This window comes from Bacillus rossius, assembly GCF_032445375.1.
Source record: "Bacillus rossius redtenbacheri isolate Brsri chromosome 4 unlocalized genomic scaffold, Brsri_v3 Brsri_v3_scf4_2, whole genome shotgun sequence".
In the NCBI taxonomy this organism is placed as follows: Eukaryota; Metazoa; Arthropoda; class Insecta; order Phasmatodea; family Bacillidae; genus Bacillus; species Bacillus rossius.
Genome location: NW_026962011.1, coordinates 23,744,274 through 23,765,803, shown reverse-complemented (window position 1 = coordinate 23,765,803; position 21,530 = coordinate 23,744,274). Strand labels below are relative to the sequence as shown.

At 34.2% G+C, this 21,530-nt stretch overlaps 1 protein-coding gene across 1 annotated transcript; it reads left to right on the top strand.

The window, feature by feature from the left end:
• The first annotated feature begins 34 nt into the window (after positions 1-34).
• LOC134542409 (uncharacterized) lies at positions 35-21,194 on the top strand. The gene is made up of 4 exons (XM_063386621.1): positions 35-230; positions 1,497-1,616; positions 6,004-6,182; positions 17,051-21,194. Exons 1-4 carry the CDS (start codon positions 176-178, stop codon positions 17,138-17,140), a joined length of 444 nt encoding a protein of 147 aa, XP_063242691.1. The 5' UTR covers positions 35-175; the 3' UTR covers positions 17,141-21,194.
• The last annotated feature ends 336 nt before the right edge of the window (positions 21,195-21,530 follow it).

Below are 21,530 nucleotides of genomic sequence, written 5' to 3'. Positions count from 1 at the left end.
GTTGGTGCACGTCATTGAACATCTTAAACAAAACACTGTCATATTATTAATTTCTCAAACATTAAACGTTATTTGTTTTGGGCGTGGTTTTTTTTTGTTTGTAGCAAACTAAATATTGAACGTGTTAATGTATGACTACAAAATATACTGCTTATTAAGCTGAGGGAATTTTAAGATGGAACCACCTTTTGTTTTATTAATAATTGCAGCTTTTTGTGCTATAGAGTGTGGTAAGTCATCTTTTACTTGTAATACAAGTGCTTGGTTGCGAGCCACATCTAGGTACGTTCAACTCATTACAAACTCACATGTTTTGAAGAATCCAGGGACTGTGCCCTTATTACTTTTAAATATTCCTTCACGTTTGGAGATAGTACGTACATGGCTAGCTTCACTGCCACTATTTTCTAATATTGAGTAAAGTTTACTTCACGAAATTTTTATGGGATTAAATGGGTGATTTCACAAATTGTCTTTTAGGTTTCAATACTGTGGTAGGCCTAACGTATGCCATCTTTAGGTAACTAAGGCTGTATCCGAATACTTAGGGATGCATCCTTTAAGTTCACATCCCTTCATCCCTAAACAAATGCACCCACAGTTTAAAGGATGCATTCTAAAGGATGTACGATATCCGAATTGTTTTACAGCTAGCACTACCTGTTGGTTTGTTGTACTTATGTGGATTGGCATTTTATATTCATGACATCTAAGATGGGCCAGTAAAACGTAAATGAACATTCAAAATTGTAAACAATTTCAGATGATTTCAATTATCGTTGGGAATTGAAATATAGAAGAAAATTTGAATTGGGGACTTTTTGTTCCTACAAATCAAATTAATTCACTATTTATGTGAATTATGTAAACATATACTTATGGTATAGGCCTAAGTATTTATAAATACCATAGTTACATTTCACGTGTTTATCTTCTATTTCAAAATCCATTTTGATTAACTATCTTGTATCACAAGTTTGCTCTTTAAGGGTTATGTTCACAATAACAAAGCTAAGGGATGTATGGACGTATCAGTGGATGCGAGACTCGCATCCCTAAAAATCTCGAATTAGTGGATGCATGAGAGGATGCATCGACATCCCTTGTGAGAATTCGGATACAACTCATAGATGGCTGTGTCCATTACGATGCACTACCTATGGATCCCTTAGCTAAGGAATCCATTAGGCCACTATTCGGATACAGCTTAAGTATGTTGGGATGCAGCATACTTTAGTCTCTTTTGCTGTAAAAAATAGACAGCCACTATTTGAAGTTTCATAACAAAATAACTGTTATTAATTTTTACTGTAGATAAATTGAAATGGCTGCAGCAACAAAAGCATTATAAATTCATGAAACATCTTAAAAATATGTTTCAACTCACAAATCCCAAGAAGAAATTATTTTAATCATTTTGTATGATGATAATTTTAATATGCTAATAATGAATCTGAACTGGCAGGCAGATTATTCGTACATTGTTTTTGTTACAGCCCATGGCCTGGAGTGTTATGTGTGCACAAATCAAGATGCCAACTTAGGAAAGTGCCTCCAAACAATTAAAACTTGTGAGCCTGGTGATGACATGTGTTTGTCGGAAACAAGTTGGGGATGTAAGTTCTATAACAATTTTACTGTGCAGACTCTTAACTTAAGATTTCTGTCAGCCCTAAATTTTTTTAACTTTTATGTTTATAGTTCAGTCGCTGAATCTTCATGCTCTTTGAATAAAACCTTTAAAAGATCATGCCGTATGTGTCATGTTTGGTTGTTTGTTGCGGTAGTCCTTGGTGGCCGCTCTGCTGAGGCATCACTCGTGCTTGTATGTAGTGGTTGTGGTGGTTGTGGCGGTTGTGGCTTTCATTCCTGACCTTTGCATGATTTAAATTACAAGAACTGATAAAGGTCCAAGTGGTTTGGAACCCACTGTAATTTTGGAGGTTCTGCCATTGTAATTGTGCAGAACCGTATGATTTTAAAACTTTTACGTTTTATGTAGTTTGCACTTTACAGGACTTTAGTTATCTAACGGTATTGTTAAGGGAGGAGTAGGAACCAAAGATGCAATTTGGTTTCAGCAGATTTCAGACCAAAACAACTAACAATTTTTTTCTAATATAATTGTTTAGGTATTAAAAATTGAGCTCAGTTAGAGCATTGACATAATTAAGTAGAATGCCCAAAGTTAATATTTACTGGCTTTTTTTTCCTGTGAAGTCATTATCATTTAGTATTGAATTAAGTTTGGGAAATGACTATAACTATAACTAATGATGCTGTCAATATACATTATATTATAGTTATAAAAAATCTTGTGTGCCTTCCACCTTAACAAAATAAAAATTTCAGTATTAAACTATGAAAAATTAATACTGTACAAGCTAAAAGCTGTTGAAACTAAGTTGGCATTTTTTCTGTACCTATATTTCCTCCTTTATATGAAATTAAAATGGTGATGAAAACTATATACATACTCTAAATTTTTATTACGTTTGGTATTTTTAATGTCCGAGCTCCTTACCTGCATATTTGTGGGTTTGCACAGCTTTGGGCAAAAGAGCAGTGCTCTTTGCAACTGGACATTTGGTTTGCTTAGAGCTGGCAATAAGCAGTATTCTCAATATCTTATGCTTACATTCATGACATGTAAACAGGGGTGTAGAAAATGTTATGTATTCATGCCAAAACTTTAATGCTTTGATGTTCTTTAATAATTTTAGTCAGTAATATATTATAGTATTATTGCATCAATCTATTTAAAATAATTTCTTGAGCATAGGTACATCATTGCTGGTTTACCTTGGATGTCATAAAAAAACCTCAATAGGTCAACAAAGATGAACACATAAACATACCTACGGAAAACAAGCCAAAAGTCAGCTGATGTCAAATGGTTAATAACTAGAGAGTTATTTAGGTAGAAAAATAAAAATAAATAAATTACAGCACAGATGAACAAAGTGGGCTGCATCAGTCTAGCTGCATTAAATTCAACGAGAAATGTTTTAGAACTAGGAAATGATGGCAGCAGCCTAAAGACTTTGTGCATTTTGTTTGGAATTGGAACTGTGGGCCCGCATAATAAACAAATTTCAAAGGTGCGGAGCTATGTTTGGGATGTTTCAAGAGACGTGCATGGGTACATGCTCCCATGGGAATCTCACATCTGCTTCTGCTGGGCAGTAGTAGCTAATGATAAGATATGGAATGTTTGCGTTACAAGAGAACTGGGGTAACCCAGCAGTAATGAGAGTGAGACAATCGTGTCTGTCTAATGAGATGGACCTAACAAAAAAAAATGTTATTTTTAATTTTCTAGCTATTCACTTAAATTTGATAAGTTTTTTAAACATGAATTTTTACATAGTTATAAACTGACTGAATGGCAATTTTTCCAATTTAACTTGTTGGTCCTCATATTAAAATTTGTAATTTTTTAAGATGGTCACATGGTCTAGCTAACCAAAAGTATAATTTGCTTTCTTATGTACTATAGGTGATTTTTAAGCTTTTAATTTTCTTCTGAAATTTCATGTTACATAGTGCTATTGAGGGGAAGTTCAATTCTAATTTTTTTCTCTTCAGTGATTTTTTTTCTTCTGCATATAACCAACCATCCCCATCACGGTGAATCATACATCAGACTATCATTTTCAGCACTGAACTATCCATGAAGCTTTTAATAATGTTGCCACTAACACTTCAAATGTTTTTAAAAATTTAAACTACCATTTTGTTTACGATTTTTAAGTTAGTGTGTTCAGGTTGGTACTTGTTTGGAGCATCACAACCAAGTTAATCCTCGCCATCTGCAGCGACTGAATTACCTCACCTCTGTGATTTAGGTATTGATATTAGTGACTCTAGTTGCATTTATAGTGAAGCATTGGCTAATAGTTCATGGTCTCTGTGGAAAGTGCTGTTGTCACCAATCGATGAGCAATCTCTCTCCCCCCCCCTCCCCTCCTTATCCACCCCCTCAATGAAATAAACCTTCCATTATGAAGGGGGAGAAATAAAGGTTGCCACTGGGGTGTTGTAATGCTGTTAGATGTACTGAGAAAACTGAGTGCAGAATAGGTGTATCAACAAGGAATTGTGCAAGCAAGCAGTGCCAGAAATTTTATTCCAGCAATCTTCAGATACTCTTCTTTGCTTTATTCGATTTGGAATATTCAACAACTGATAACATAGTTTGACTGGCAGTGGGGACATTAAAAAAAAAATGTTTTAAACTACTACTACTCCAGTAGAACTGGTCTACTGTGTATATTTTCAAAAAAGTAGCTCCAAGGAAGCATGCAACAGCAGGCAATAGCTTTAAGTTTGCCTGACCTAACTTATTAAGAGCCCATGAGCTTACGAAACAACCTACTTGTTACATTCAGCAGTGGATGAAAGATTGCCTTTGGAATTGTCTTTTCCAAATTTTTTTTATTCAGGGACTCCTGACTACTCAAGAAGTCAAAAAGAAGTGAACTTACAAGAACCTGTTGTCTATAGCAATTAATTAAAGAACTTTCTTCTGAATAAAGGTTTCTTCATAAGACATAGAAATGTAAGATCACTGTTAGTAAAAATTTTTTTACAAAGTCCAGGCCAGTGTCGAAAATAATTATAATTGGTAATAATTTCCAGAAACTTTTTCAAATGTATATAATATTCAAAATTTATTTTTTATTACTTATTAAAGAATAGCTATATTGTGATGAACAGCAATATAAAGCTAAATAACACTGAAATGTAATTAATGGATTGTTTAATCATAAAATAGAGTGATAAAAATAGTAAAAACCAGGAATGTTATTTAAAATAAATCTATCCAAAAAATTGTTATTTTATTAATTTCATTATTTTATACGTTTGTGCAAATTGTATGGCTCGTGTGGATTGGAAAAAATAATTCCTTGTAGCACACTGGTTTTTTATAGTTATTTTTAAGATTTTAAGTAAATATGCCTCAACTTCTAGAAATATATTTAATTTGAAAAGTATAGATAGACTGTACAACAGATAAAATTGCACTATTCTGAAGGGGAAAAAAAACTATGTTTAAGTAAGCAAAATTGTAATGTTCAGTTTTTGTATACTGGCTGCAAGATATACAGAGTTGTTAAGTAACGAATTACAAGTAATCGGATTACTTTTCAAGTAACTTATACTTGTAACGAATTACATTTAAAAAATGTAATTCGTACTTGTAATCGGAATACATAACATTAATTGTAATCAATACTTTAAGGTAATCAATACTTTATATTTACTTGCCGTTACTTTTATTCTCGGAACGTATAATGAATACAATTAAGAACAAGAAGGTCATACACTTTTGTATTAGTAAAGTTTATAATTTTACGCTTGTAGTGCTACGATCGTATGCACAACATCTATGATCAAAAATGAAGAGCCATAGTCACATGCAGTGTCTCCAACATTACCCTATCCTAAAGTCTGCATTTATAAAATTTAACACATCGCTGCCGTCAAGTGCTCCCGTTGAGCATCTTTTTAGTGTTGGTAAAGATGTTTTTGCCATCACGAGAGGGAATCTATCTGATAAGAACTTTAAAATGCAATTGTTTTGTAAGGTCAATTCCAAAATTTAAAGACTGTTACTTTTATTACAGGTAGCTACTTGTATGAAGTCTTTTTATGTTATTTAAGCAAGTTTGTCCTCAAATATTATTCATTTAATTAAAGATAATAAATTTAATCATTACATGAAATCATTGTTTTAACAAAACATATATGTATGTATGTTTATTAATGTAAAAAAGTGTAAAAAATTCAGTTGTAGGTCAGTTTTAAAATGGTAGCGGAAATTAATTGTAATTTTACTGATTACTTCTATGTAAAGTAATTTTTACTTGTAATTAGTTACATTATCACCCCAGTAATTGTAATTGAGCCCAATTACTTTTTTTGAGTACTTTTAACAACACTGAAGATATCTCAGGTAGAAGTTCATTGCGACTAGTATTTGTGCGTGATGTGTTGCAGCGGTGCCGTACTGGTCGCAAGGAGCGGAGAAGCAGTACTACATCTCCAAGCGCTGTGCCAACAACAACACGTGCGTGCGCACGAGGAACAAGTACATGGGCCTGTGCACGCACATCTGGTACGAGGACTGGAAGTGCTCCGACTGCTGCCGGGGCGACAGGTGCAACTACTACGTCTTTGTGAGTTCTCCCCCCCTCGCTTCACTCGTCCATCACCGTGTGTGCGTTTCTCACCGTGTCTTCAGGTCACGATGGAAGTCACACGCAGCCTTTTTCCAATGTGACACCTCACTTCAGTTCATAGTTGCGTATTAAATGTAAATACAGTCGAACCTCAATAATACAAACCTGATGAGACCATAATTTTGTCACTGCAATAATAAGGTTAGTAATGACTAGGGGTGTTCGAAGTCCATTTTTTTATGGTCGAAGTCGAAGTCAAATTCTAAATATTCAAACTTCCGAAGTTCGAAGTCGAAGTCGTAAATTTTCTACAGAATAATTGAAGTTTTTTCACAGTATTGATATTTGTTTATTTATTTATTTTAAAGACAAAAAAAAATGTTTTTAAACAAACATCTCTAATGTATGAACTGTATTACATTCGCCAGCATACTTGGAGACTGTTTGCTTGTACTGGGGATAGGATTGTCTTCATCATGATCACGCTTGCGTGCAACCGATATCACTTCTAAAATGTTTAGTTTTTCACATTAACAAAATCAGTATGCTCCGGAACGTATGTTAACCTTGGGGATAAAAACACTATCAACGCCGTGTCTCGTGTACTACGTGTGTATGGTAAAAAAACCTCCCGCCATTCAGTAGTTTCGATGTTAAAACAAATGCTAAAAGCCAAATATCGTGTTGGAATATTGGAATTGGCATAAACAGATATTTTGTTGACATAGTTTACTTACCAATTTCAACATTTTCCAACATTTACGACAGAAATCCGTACGTTGATACACTGAAACCCATATATTAAAGGATTAGGAATAATCTTTATTGTGCAAGGAAACAAAATATATAAAAAAAAATGTATCCACCACTATTTATTTACATTCCGTTTAGCCTTATTTTTGGTTAAGATCATAAGGCTCACTTAACTTCAATAGTTTCAGACCACAAATAATTAAATATTTTAACTTCATCAATGCAGTCATTTGTAACTACCCGAAAACTCTTTATTGCTGAAACTGAAAGTAACGTTTACGTAATTTAATATTGAGATAATTATTTGGACGCGCACAATCATATAATGATGCTACCAGGATGGCCAACCGATGCTATTAGAAATCTTAAGACTTAATATTGTTAAAATGTATAAATATAATTCCCAAATATCCTTTTTTGATATGCACATTAAGTATAACTGTAATATTTTTATGTGTTTAGGATGAAACAAATATTTATTTTATTACTTATTACCATTTCATCGGAGCATGATGCAAATGTGCTTTTTTAAAAATCATGTCACGTTGGCCAACCTGCATGAAAAAAAAAGATGTCGCTGCCGACCGTCGCCGTAGATATTATTTAAATTATTTTTGCTTATGAAGTAACTAATATACGGTTCTAAACTCAGTTTTACTGTAATAAAGTGATATTATATTTACGCCAATCATCGTTACAATATTTTTGAATGAAGCTTCAAGATAATTGACAAGTTATTCATGATTCCTTCGAAAAAAATTCTTGGTGTTAACTTAGAACCGAAGTCAGCAAGCTCCGATTCAACTTCGACTTTTTCGAAGTTTCAAACAACTCTAGTAATGACCAAACTATTACAAATTTTAATTAACATTTTTTTTAAATTTCTAAATCAAATTTTAATAAATTTTAATCTTGCATACAATTTTATGCTGCACTGTATTTTTAGTTCTGTAAAATACAGTTTTAGGATAGCGACAAAAAAATTTTTCTACTGTTTCACACTTAAAAAGATTTACGTAATCAGAAGATTAAAGCAGATGTTTTGGAATTACCTACAAAAAGATATAACATTTTGGAAGAATAAAATTCTTATGATTTTTTTCCTAATGGCATCATTGTTATTTTAGTTTATACTTCACATTGTTTCTTTTCATTATCGGAGATATTTATATTAACCATCCTTTAGTACATGTAATTCTTTACCCCTGTATAAAAAATGACTTTGTATTACCAATAGCCATACTTATGTATTAAACAAATTACTAAGCACTATAACTGCTATGTAATTTCTAGGGACTATGAAAACACTTTTTTTATTAAATGAGATGTTTGTATTAACAGGGTTCTTTTTATAAATGAAGTTTTACTATAGTAAATAGTTGAAGAATGTGCATTTAAGTCATATGAAAATGCACTCTGATAGGTTTTAGTTTTTTAACATAAAAATATGCACATTATTGTGAATAGTTAGTCCAAGACTTCCTTAAATTTGAAGTTGTTTTATACCTGAGGTGACATACATATGAAGAGGTGGATTTGCATTCAATTCTTTTTTATTAGAAAAGAAACTATTGACTCCATACTAGTACAGTAATTACATATAAGTAAACCAAATGAAAATTCATTATGTACTCAAACATTCATTTAACTCGAATAAAAAAAATGTTTCATTTACTTTTACTGAGTGAATCTCTTATCAAAATTTATTGAAAATGAATGTTCAAAATGTTTTACTTTTATCAAATTCACTTAAAAAATTTTACACAGGCCTTATTTAGTTATTTGTTCATAACCATAGCAGACATGATAATGTATCCAACAATAAGTTAAACAAGGAGAGCCTTTATATCTACTACAAATTAACACCACATACAGTTGTTTATTGAATGTAAAAAAAATACTGAAGGTTTTAGGAACCCCAGAAAGGCAATGTTATATATTAGTATTTGGTCATAACTTCACTCTAAATTCATAAACTAATCAGTTTTTCTGATGAATTATATGTCCATTAAAAACTCTAATGTACTTTAATACAAGCTTGAAAAGAAGAATTTTGTTTTTTTGCAAGGTGATTTACCCTTATCACAACTGGTTCCATTTGCTACAATGAATAGAAGCAAGATTATATAGTGGATAGCGATAAAACAGAAAAAACAGCGAAATAAGTAAATACACTGCCAAACACTGAAATGGAAATCAATAATGACACATAATACCAACATTCAGCAAAATTCACTTAAATAACCTTATTATAATTATTAAAATACACAAATTATTTATTAATCTTTAGTTTAGATTTTTTTTTAAATATCCTAATATGTTATGTTCAAAGTAAAATAAATAAAAGCAGTCTATAGCTGATACCATATAATCATGGGTAAAGGCCTATAGAGAAATATCACAAGAAAATATACGTGGGTGAACCGGTAGAGGAGGAGAGTGCATCAGTGGTGATGCCACTTCAATGCATGTGCTAGCAGTCGAATGGGAAGAAGGCAAAAAAAAGGAGGGGGTACATAGTGTAGCATGCTATATGCTAGTTGTAACAGCCAGAATGGGAGATGGCAGGGGAAGATAGAAATGATGCAGCAGTGATACTGCGGAATTCTCGTAACAGTGGTTGTGTTTGTCTACCCATCATTTTTCTTAATGGCTAACGATTGATGCTACAGAATCTTTTATTTTATTTAAAGTGCAAAAATAGGACATGTTTACATGTTATTTTTATTATTAGTATTTCACTAATCAGTGTTGTTTTTTTTTTTTTGTTTTTTTATCTTATATATGTTAACTTGTCAATTTATGTTGTCATAGTATTGATTTTGTGAATTTGACCAACCCAGAACTTAGCCAGATATGATTTATCTAGAAGTTTACATTTTGATTCTATTTATCTTTGGTTTTAGTTTCTCTTCATATTTTTTTTGTTTGATTAAATATTCCATTTTTGGCTATGCTATGCATCAATACACATTTCATTATATTCACTTACACCTTTGCTAAGCTCATCAAGTAGGTATTTCTGAGTCTTCCATAGTTTTTCTTAGGATGGTTTTTCCTTGGCCAGTGAGTGAACGTGAATATTAATTTTTCTTCAATAATAATCAGAAGCAGAAATGTAATGTCGAGTCTAGACTTCAGGTGTGGCAAGACATATCCCATGCATGAGGCGGTCCCGGGATCTCGCATTGGAGACAGAAAGATACGTGACAACCGCAATTTTAACTATATTTCATCTAGAGTCTAAGTCTAGGAAGTCTGGATTGTATTTTGATCAGACTTAGTAGTCGTCACAGTCCGAGTATACAACCGCGTCTTGCAATGGACAATGTTTATTGCCTCAAGAAATCTTCAGAGCTGAGATGTTCCCTGATGTCATCATTGGTGAGGGCAATCCTATTTTAGAAGTTTTCAGCCAACCCAAAGGAAGACAGCATTTTTCCAGAACTACAGATTCTTACTAAATCGTAGTGGTATACACCTTCAAAGATTCATACCAGATATCCTGAATCAAAAAGGGACAGGTCCAAAGGTCCTGAACTCCAAGAATATTCTGTTACACTCCCTGAGCTAGTAATTTAAAATTACTCGTAAATTGTTTGAAATACTATATGCAGATGGTCACTCTAAGACCATATTCCATATTGAGCTGTTATCATAGGTATAGTTTAGCTGAATACTTGGGTCGTTCAGTAATATATTAAGTTGGAAACTTTTCCATTATAAACTGCAAATATTGTTTTTAAATGTGTGCATATCATATGCGTTAACTGCATTAAGAATATACATAGAAAATGGAATTAAAAATAACATTTTATCTATGTTTCAACCTTTTATTTTTAATGTTTTATGTTAAAAAATGAGACCCATACAAGGCAAAGACCTACTGAAATAATTAACAAGCGTTTATTAGGTGAGTGTATTGTTTATAGCCTCTTAGCCGGACACAAAACACACACAATTTTTTATATTACAAATATATCAAATGGTTTATCATTATATCATTATATTTCATATATTATTTTCATTGTATCATTCCTGCATTTCCACCACAAAAGTATCTACAATTTACTTATCGTTTGGAAAAGAGTTATTGATTTGTGCAATTATCTTCATAAGTATCATTCATTTATATGTGGTTGAAAATGTAAAAATAAAAAAGATGTATAGACTTAAGAGGTTAGCATTATAAGTGTAATTTATTTTTGGTATGTGAACACTTTTATTTGAAATGTCAAAAAGATAGACTTGTGAGGTGGACTTTATAAGTGTAATTTATGTTTCATGGGAGTATTTTTTTATTGTTCTTTCATTTTATTGAGTTGGAGATCATGATTTAACTTCATGCCTAAAAATAATAAAAAGGTAAAAGCAGATAGGAGATATTATCAAAGCAATGTGTAAATAAACTGCCAAAAGAGGCGTCATAAATTGCCAGTGAATGGATGGGAGAATACAGCAGCGGAAAAAGACATTTTTTTTCATTTGAGAGCACACCCGCATCCTTACTATTATCAATTATTATTATCTCTTGTTCAGTTAAATGAATAATTGAATAACCAATAATTTATCTTTATCTATACCTCGTAGTTTCACTTCTGTCGCTCTAGTACTCCACGCACACAATTTTCTTTATTATTGAATGTTTTAGTTGCATATTTTGGTTTAACTCAGTCTAATCAATGTATGTACTAGTACAGTGAACTCTCGATATCTCGGACTTCGATATCCCGGACTTCGGATAACTCGGACATCTGCAAAAGTGAGGTGCGAGTCATACGTGGGTATTTGCTGGCGCGAGGTGCGAGAGACTTGGCAACAGTGCGTGGTGGGTGGATCGGGAGACGTGGCAACGGTGCACGGTGCGCGGCGCGCCGAGGTGGCTATTGTTATTAGTACGAGCTCGTCACGCCGGCGGTAACAATGCCAGTTATTGATGCACTTGTGAACTAATGGGTAGTTAGAAAAAATAAATCGACACGTAGCAGTATCTTTTTTGTTTATGTTCAGTTAATTCTTTGCACATTATAATGGCGCCTAAACGAAAATGTGTATCTTTAAGTATTGCGCAAAAGTTAAAATTGATTGAAAGGCTAGAGTCTGGTGCATCTGTGGCTAGTTTGTGCGTAGAATTTGGGATTGCTAAACAAACTGTTTCGGATATAAAAAAACAAAAGGAAAAGTTGAAGGCGTTTGCTGTGAAGTGTGATGCTGAAGAAACTGTTGCTAGCAGAAAACGTTTAAAGTTGCCAGGCGATACAAACTTGGAAGAAGCTGTACACAGATGGTACGTACAGCAAAGATCCAGTGGTGTAGCAATTCGTGGTGTTGAGCTACAAGCAGCTGCCGACAAGTTGGCTAAACACATGAACATTCAGTTCAAAGCAAGTGACGGATGGTTGTGGCGTTTCCGACACAGACACGGCATCGTTAATAAAAGGATGTTCGGAGAAGCTTTGAGTGCAGACACTGCGAGTGTCGAGCCATTCAGAAAACGGCTTTGCACTTTAATTGACGATGAAGGACTGACAAAGGCGCAGCTTTACAATGCGGATGAGACGGGCCTATTTTGGCGTTCGCTGCCTGAAAATACACAAGCTTATAAACATGAGGGCACTGCGCCTGGGCGTAAACTGAGTAAAGAGAGGCTGTCTGCTCTACTGTGCGCCAATGCTGACGGCAGTCATCGTCTTAAGTCGTTTGTCGTGGGAAAATCACGCCGACCTCGAAAGCTAAAGGATATAATGACTGATCTGCCAGTTCACTATACCAGCTCAAAAAATGCTTGGTTTACACAGTCAATTACAGGTGACTGGTTTCATAAACAGTTTGTGCCTGAAGTAAAGAAGTTTCAGACGGAAGTTTTAGGCATTAATCCAGAAGATGTCAAGGCTTTGCTAATTGTTGACAATGCACCATCCCATCCCAATACGGAGAAGATGTGTAGCCAGGATGGAAAAATTAAATGCTTGGCATTGCCTCCTAACACCACATCTCTTATCCAACCCATGGACCAGGGAATAATTTTAGCATGCAAGAGAATATACAAGAAAAAATTTTTAGACGAAGTGATGGTGGTGTTGGAAGAACCAGAGGACAAAGAGGATGATACTCGAGGAATGAGAACACTGCAGAACATTCGAAATTACAGCATTAGGTCTGCAATTTTCAACTGGGCTTCGGCATGGAAGGAAATCAAGACATCTACACTTGCAAATGGGTGGAATAAACTGCTCTTTGACGATGCCATAGAGCCAGATTTTCTAGGGTTTGAAGCCAGTGACTATCAGCGCACACTAATGGCTGGAGGCGAAACAGATGTCACAAAAGAAGACGTCACTGAATGGTTGGATGCTGATGAAGGAGATCTTGGTTATCAGTTTCAGACTGAGGAAGAGATAGCTCAATATGTTTTGTCTCCTACTACCACGCAGCAAGACACAGACGAAGAGGATGAATTAGGGCCGCTATCAAAGCAGGACCTTTCCAGTGCTAGACAAGCCCTGGATACTCTTATCAACATTGTTGATTCAACTTCAGATGCTGACCTTCAGTCATATTACAGACATTTCCGAGCAGCACGGGAATTAGTAATCAGTAAGCAGCAACACAAGACCGTCCAGAAGAAGATTGACAGCTTTTTCAAGCCTTCGAAGTCAACAGAATCTGCAGAAGCTAGGCCAGCTGATTTACTCTCCCCTTCATGCTCTTACAGTGACAGCCGCGAAAGTGTGTTTTACTCAGACTCTGACTAAACGATGTAAAATCAGAACATGTTACAGTGATAATTAATGTTTATTTTCACAGTTATAAATTTATATTACATACGCTCATAAAAACCTTTATCGGTACGTATTTGTTATCGGTAAATATTTTGTATCATTATCTCCCACGTTTTCCGTCCGCCCCCTCCATTCCGTAAGAGACGTTAAGAAACAGACAGCTGACCTCGCATATCTCCGTCTCTCTCTTTCATCTCCTCCCCTAGACCATTCCGTAAACAACACGAGTCTCCGCTGTAGGCAAACACTGGATTCATTATTCAGCATATAGCACAGGCTTATCTTATCACGTCCCTTAAGTTTTTTGTATTTAAGATGCAATGTAATACCACAGTCAACCGTAGCCCTAAAATAACTTGCTGTGTTGCCACTTCCCTCGTGCCATGTGTACTAACAGTACAGTCTGTCCCGTTTGTTAAAACATATGGCTGTCTTCTCTCCCTTTATTTCCCTTCGGTATCTCGGACAAACGGTAACTCGGACCACCTCTCACCCCTTTTAGTCCGAGATATCGAGAGTTCACTGTATTGTTTAATGTACACATTTGAAGTGTCTTACCATGAATAATTGTTGAAGCAGTTGATCAGTATAATTGTGCTTAACATGTAAATTCAAATTTTAATGATGATAAAGACAAAATTCACTATACATATTTAGTAACGAAATGTGGTTTTTTACACCACCATATAATCGTGGCGCTCGCAATGAATTATAGAGGAGAGTTAATGCTAGTATTCTTCCCCTAGTTCTCCTGCTGCTGTTCTCTCCAGTTTCTTTGTTTCTCTAATCCTGTTGGATGTGAAACATATCTGTGTATGTTTGACTGAGATTTTGAAGGCTACGAGAACAAAATTAGTTTCTTCATATCTTATGTTCATATTTTGACAATCTTATCAGTATCCTAAATTTGGAGGTCAGGTAATATGTTTTTATGCTCTCTCTCTCTCTTTTCTTTTTAAAGCATCTGTAAGATGTTTGTTTTCCCTTATCTGCATGTAGATAATGGTGGTCAGTATGCACAGTCTGATATGTGCCCTTAATTACAGTTTCCATGTTATGGCTTTATCGTGTTGTAGTTTTTGCTCTGCGGCAATAATGCTGCAGAAATTGCAGCCTATCCTCCAGTTAAGTTTATTAACGCCTGACTGAATGTTGATAGGAACTAACATTACTAATACGGTAGTTTCTTCCAGGGGTTTTCATAGAAATTTTATTTATTTTTATTTATTTTTAGTGTCGAGTAAATTCCTATTTCTGAATATGCTGTTTCCATCAATTCTAATGGGATTGATGAATTTAAAAAAATGGTTTTTGAATCAAATCTAGTTGATGTATCATGTCATAATAATTGAATAAGATCATCAAAGTCAGTTTGTCTGTAGTACATTAAAAGAAAAATTTTGATCGCTTAATATGTAGCGTTTGATTACTGTTTTTTTAAACTAATAAGTATTTTTTTTAACTTTTTTTAATTTATCATTTTCGAATTTTCTTTGGGGTATCTGGTCTATTATACACATTCATATAGTGTTACAGTCTAAACCTCCAGCTAGCTTAAATTGCTCTGTGGTAGATGCATAAAACACTTGAAAAATTGATTGAATGTTGAAAAAAATATTTAAGTTCCAAAAATAAATGTTACCACCAATGATTGATTACTGAAATAAAGTCTCTCAGACCAACTGATTTTTACTGTTTTTATTTATCATTCACGAATATTCACAATTCAAATGGCCGCCATCTTCCAACCACGAAAAAAAATACATTACGACATAACAATCTGGTCGCACAAAAAACATTCAATCTTTACTTGTATATTGGTACCGAAATATGAAAAATACATACTGTTCGTTTGTAAATCTTGTAATTGCTTGCAGTTCACAGTACACACAGGTGTGTATATATTATGCATGCTAGCTAATCTGAATACTTTATAAAATTCTTCAGTTGGTATTGCATTATATAGACTCCACTGGTTCTAACATGTGCTCATATTAGGTTTGCGGCTGTACCAGTCTATGTTTTAGTTGAATTTCGTGCAGTTGCTGTTAGAAATGACTATCCGAAAATAAGATTACAAATGTTAATACTGCAGTGGAACCTCTTTAATCTGGCACGTTTTGGACCTTTGCTATATTATATTAGCAATTTTTCTCGATTATCGAACGTCAGTATAGTTCTAACAGGAATAGCAAAGAAAAATTAACTAACCTACAGTAGAGTGATATTTTAAACACACTGTAAAAAGTTGTGTGTATAAAGAAAAAAATTGCAGATGTACATTGGTCTTTTTTAAAAAAATTGTTATGAAAATATACTTGTTAAGTGTGAAATGTAACCTGGTATGAAACAAGAAGCACTGTACTGAAACGAAAACAGACAGTAACACTAGACTCTGACAGGGATCGCAAGGTTCCTTACTGCCCTTAAATTTCACCATTGATCCTAAAAACCAATTTAAAACATATTGTGTGTATTATTTTTATTATTTCCTTTTGGACTTTGGCAGCAAAGCAATGTTTCGCACATGCACTTTGTCAGTGTTTCACACTGGTATTCAGCTCCTCAAATACTCTGTGTGCCTATGTTTCTTTCGTCAATGCTGAAGCAGCGCATGATCATTTTTTTTAATAATAATAATTTTACCTAGGGTAAACTTTGAGTAAAACAGAACTATATTGATATTCATGTCTATCTGCAAATATGTAAATACTTAAAAAAATTCTTAATTTTTATTAATGTTTAAAAGTATGAACCATGTCTGAGCCACTGAAAATGCCGGCAGGGCAGTTACGCGACCTGGTGACTGTCATCAGCCGGTATCCACCCATTTACAGAATGTCATAAACCGAAGAATACTAGATGCCGAACTAAAGACTGTTACTGGAATGCATTTTTTTTAGAGCCATGATTTTAGGGTATTTTTAAATTATTGTACATTAATAAATATAATATAATCACTCAAGTATCAATGGTGTTAATGGAACTTATACACCTACATAACTTTTAAGCAATGGCAAATAAAAAAAATATTTGATTGATTGTGCAGTTTATGTTTATTTCTAGTGCCAACATAAATTATTCTACTTGGTACATATACTTAAGTTTTTTAAATAAAATCATAAACTAAAGATGTATGAAATGAATACTATCTTTTCGTAGACAAACTCGGGTAATTGAGGTGATTTTGACTCGCACGTGTGGCAGTGTATTGAGCTCAGTTTAGCCGTTATTTCTATTTTATCTCTTATTCACCATAATCTTGCCTCTGACTCTGTATATTTGGATGCAGATGCAGTGCGTTGAAGAGATACTCCCTGTGTGTTCCAGCTGAGTGGCAGCCTGGCCCAGTCCAGCGCTGTCGTCTTGGGGCTGTGCGCGGCGTCTGTCGTGGCGATGGGGCAACTGCTGTGGACCTAACGGCACGGCTCGACTCGGACGTCAACCATCCACACGTGCAGTTGGTGGCTGCACCCACCTCTCGCATGTTTTATCTCAGTGCAGACGTAGACCACTTCCGTCCAAAAACTACCGTTAGGGTGGTTCACCGATATCTAATGCTCAGTGTAGTGTCGTCTTTTTTTTTTTTTAATCAGTGTTCAGGCATAAATCAAGCCGCTGCCTCGGGGAACTTTGTAGAACTTTAATGATTTTTTTTTAATCAACTAATGTTTATATAGTTATGGAAACTTGTTCTTGTTGAGAAAATGGTTTGGATATTTGATTCTTAGGTTGTGTATAGCCCAGTGATCTCCAATGTAAATGGTACAGATTTTATCTGTCAATCTGTTGATGATTTACTGGAAGGAGTGGTTCTGAATATGTTAATAGTATCAATAGCCAGGAAAGATTGAAAAGTCTTTTGTGGGAGTTCCGTGGACATTATTTATTGAACTAACTCGGTAAAGTCTAGGCCAAACCCCCTTGATGCCTGTGTTGTTTTAATTTTCTCATCGTCCATGATCGTACCTCTGAATACACTGTACCGGAAGGCAAGGGTTGATCACTAGGTGGCTCGATTGCAGCTACGTGCACTGACTGACAAGGTTCTTTTGTACCATCCTCAGAAATAGGATGGGACATACATGGCTGGCCAGCGTATCTCAACCTTTGGGTTGAATGTTTCATCATCAGTAAAACCATTGCAATCATTATCGTGGAAATCAGTTGTCAAGATCTATTGTTTCCAATGTGTAAGTTAATATGTATTTGTATTATGCTTGGCAGCTTTATTTGTCCACTACTTTTAGTGCTGGTTTCGTATTAAATTTAATTTTTAAAATAAGTGTTTTTTCATGTAGATCTGGATGGTTCCAGAAGTCAATGAAGGAGAGTCAAAAATTCATAATGATTATTACCTTACATGCAGTCACCCGCATGTTCAAATCTGTGATGTCTGACTATCACAAGCTTAAAACTTTTTATTGTTAGCAAACCATAACTACTTGAAAATTAGGGTACTAAGGTCTCACTGAAAATTAAATGACCAAATGACATAATTGGGGGGTTAAGAGTAGTGTTCTTCCTCTGAATATGTGTATCTCCTGAGTTCCAACTTATCCCAAAGATTTTTAGATCTGATAAAATTGTTAGCATTGAGATCTGTTCAAATACCTTTACTTTTTGTTTTTCATATTTAGTGATTTGTTTCGAAAGCTGTCTCGCATGTATGAGCACTCGTAGTGTTTTTTCTTTTATTATTATAATTAAATGGCAGAGCCGTGAAGGAATAAGGGTGTAGCAGCACTTAACGTAAAATGAGATTGATATCATACAGGCAGGCCTGCCTATATCAGGGTTAATTTATATGCAGTTGTGCCAAGTGATGAACTGATTAAGGAGTATTTATTAATAGGAAAATTCTAAAAGGATTTTACAGTTATCAACTAAAATATAGCACCGAGTACTGATACTTTTGTTTGTAGACTTTGTATACACAGATTATGTTTAAAAAGCAGGTTTTAATATTAGAACTGTAACATTCATGTTAGATGCATAGGCGTGCGCAGGACTTCAGTATTGGTGGTGCCAGATTACACAAAAGCCCTGTCATTCACGGACTCCGAGCCTAAAGCGGGGGGGTCCGGGGGTCCTCCCCCGTAAAAATTTGGATTTGAAAGCACAAAATGGTGCTGTTTAAGGTGTTTCCGAACAAAAACATTAAATACACAGATGTAAAAATTTTAACATTTTTTATGACAAATTATGGCTTTGAATGTTATAATCACCAGGAAAACTACTAAACTATTTACAGTTTTAAGCTTTGTTGAGCCATAAAGTAAATTGCACAAATTGTTTGCACGGAATTTATGCTGGTGGCTTTGAAAAACCGTACTTATATGTTTTCTGAAGACGCCAAATAAATGCTAGAAAAAACATTTTCAAATGTTAAGTTTTAAAATCAACAAATGAAGGGAGTTTTTGTAACATACCTAAAATATATAAAATATTAAAATAATAAAAATACACAAATACACAAATAAGAGTGGGAAAAAGTTTTAACTTTTGGAATACAACAAAAATGTTTTGTCGGCGACTGCATATAAGTCATCGAGTAAGCCTATCCTTTTAACTAACTAAACTCTCTCTCTTTTTTTAAATAAACCTTGGCGGACGGCGGCTATTATTCCGTGCGCCTGCCGAGTGGAGTGAACAGTGGACACCGAGCGTGCATTCTATGTAATTCGAGGAGAATTATGAGAAGTATTTACATTTCAGAAGTTTCGTAGCCGCGGCCCGCATGTACCACACAAGTAATTGCAACTGGCTTGTTTCCGTGTGTATAGTTGGTTCAATTGATAATTGATATACCGATAGTGTTATGAGCACATATCTGTAACTCTACACGATTGGAAAACATATTTTTTTGGAAATAATACGGATTTTTGTAAGTATGTATTATTTCTGCTTGTAAAAAACAAAATAACGTTAACCCTAATGGTGGTGCCAAGGCACCTGTGGCACCTACCGTGTGCACGCCTATGGTTAGATGTATAAAACTTTGCAAATACATAGATTAAATCTATTCTTAAATATCTGAAATATTGTTAGAATTTTTTATATTAACGTAACTGTGTAGTATAGACACCAACTACAAAGTTTGTATTTTTATTTATACAAATTGGTTATGCTGTTGTAATCGTCCATTAAATGTGGCAGTTCTGGGGATGTAACATGTATTACTGGTTCTGGTTGTAATAATTGTTTTAGCGTTTTACTGAATATCTTTAACTGTGTAATACTTAATTTTAAAATGTGCTGCTTCTGCAGATTAAACAACATTTATATTTTATTGACCTCGTGAAAGAATGATGTATGTGATGCAAGAATTTTAGGAAGCATGAATTTTGTATGCAAAAATTACATTCCACTTTTTTAATGCCACGTGCAGTTTCATTTTTCTTTAATGGTTCAACTGATGATCAAGTATACTTGCTGTAGGTATTTGTGTTAATTAAATTCAGATAATCTTGTTTATGTAAGTCAATTTCTGTTTTTATATTTTAATTTTTACATTGTTCATGTACAAAAAAGTTTTTTATAAGCTTCAAATTAAAATTTGTGCCTTACCTCATTGTGTTTTTAATTTGTATTTTAATTCTATAAGCACTAGTTTTTTCTTTCATCATCTTCATCTTCATTGTCAATTCTAAACCACATGTTTCTCTAAAATAAATTTGGAAGTTAATATTGTAGCTTAGAATCAGAAGTATCTAAATGTTTGCTGATTTGTCACATGTTTAATTGGCAACATTAATTGATAGTACTGTGTATCTACTATAAACGTTCTAAAACCACTTTCCACTTTGTAAGAAACCAAGAGAGACATTGCTTAATACATTTCAGGTTTGCATTTTGCCCTCTGCTCCCATTCATGAAAGAAAAAAAAAATTAAAAACAAGTAACTGATTACACAGTTTGTAATACAGATGACCTGCTGGTGATTCAGAATGTAACAAGATCCCATCCAAATTTTCCTGGATTGTAATAAACTTTATACTATCAACACAGCCAGCATGCTGAAAATAACAAATGCAGAATAGAGGTCATTAAAAATTACCATAAATTTGTAGAGCAGTAAAATTAGGTTTCGGTAAAAAAATAATTCATTATAGGTAATTTTGGTATTGTGAATTTCAAACGAATAAAATTCTGTTACTGTACACATCTTAAGTGATCTATTGAACCTGTATGGCAACAGAGGTTTTCGAAATACCCATGGCCATAAGAGCTGTCAGGTTTAATTCTCTAGAGTACACTAGAACCCCAGATTTAACGAAGCAGCTATTTTACGAATACACTCTCAGGAACCGTCGAAAAATTGGAAATTTTGACTCCCAGAATATAAATAATCAGAATAAATTTGAAATAAATCAATCGCAATGAAAGCTTATAAAAATATATATTTTTGAATGCACTGTGTATATTATGTGTGGGTGTTAATACTCTTGATTGTGTTCCAAAAAGAACAAAAAAAAATCGGACATTCAGTTTTAAAATACGGCAATGGCAGCTTCTGCGATGTTCGTGGACACACGCGTAATTAGTCTGCCTGGGCTGGCAGCATCAGCGTGATCATAACATATTGCTTACCTCTCCCTCCCCTGGTTTTCGTTCTCTTCAAGGCCAAAGCTTATCCTTCCCAGGGACACAAACCACCTTGTCTTACCTCTCTTAACATTCCCTTCCCTCTCTCATTCTCTACGTGAGAATACTATTAACAACTCCCCCTCCACATCATTTCAGCGATGAAAGTCAAAACACCACACAGTGTCGTATAGTCCATTTGTGGTAAAATGAATCTTTTTAA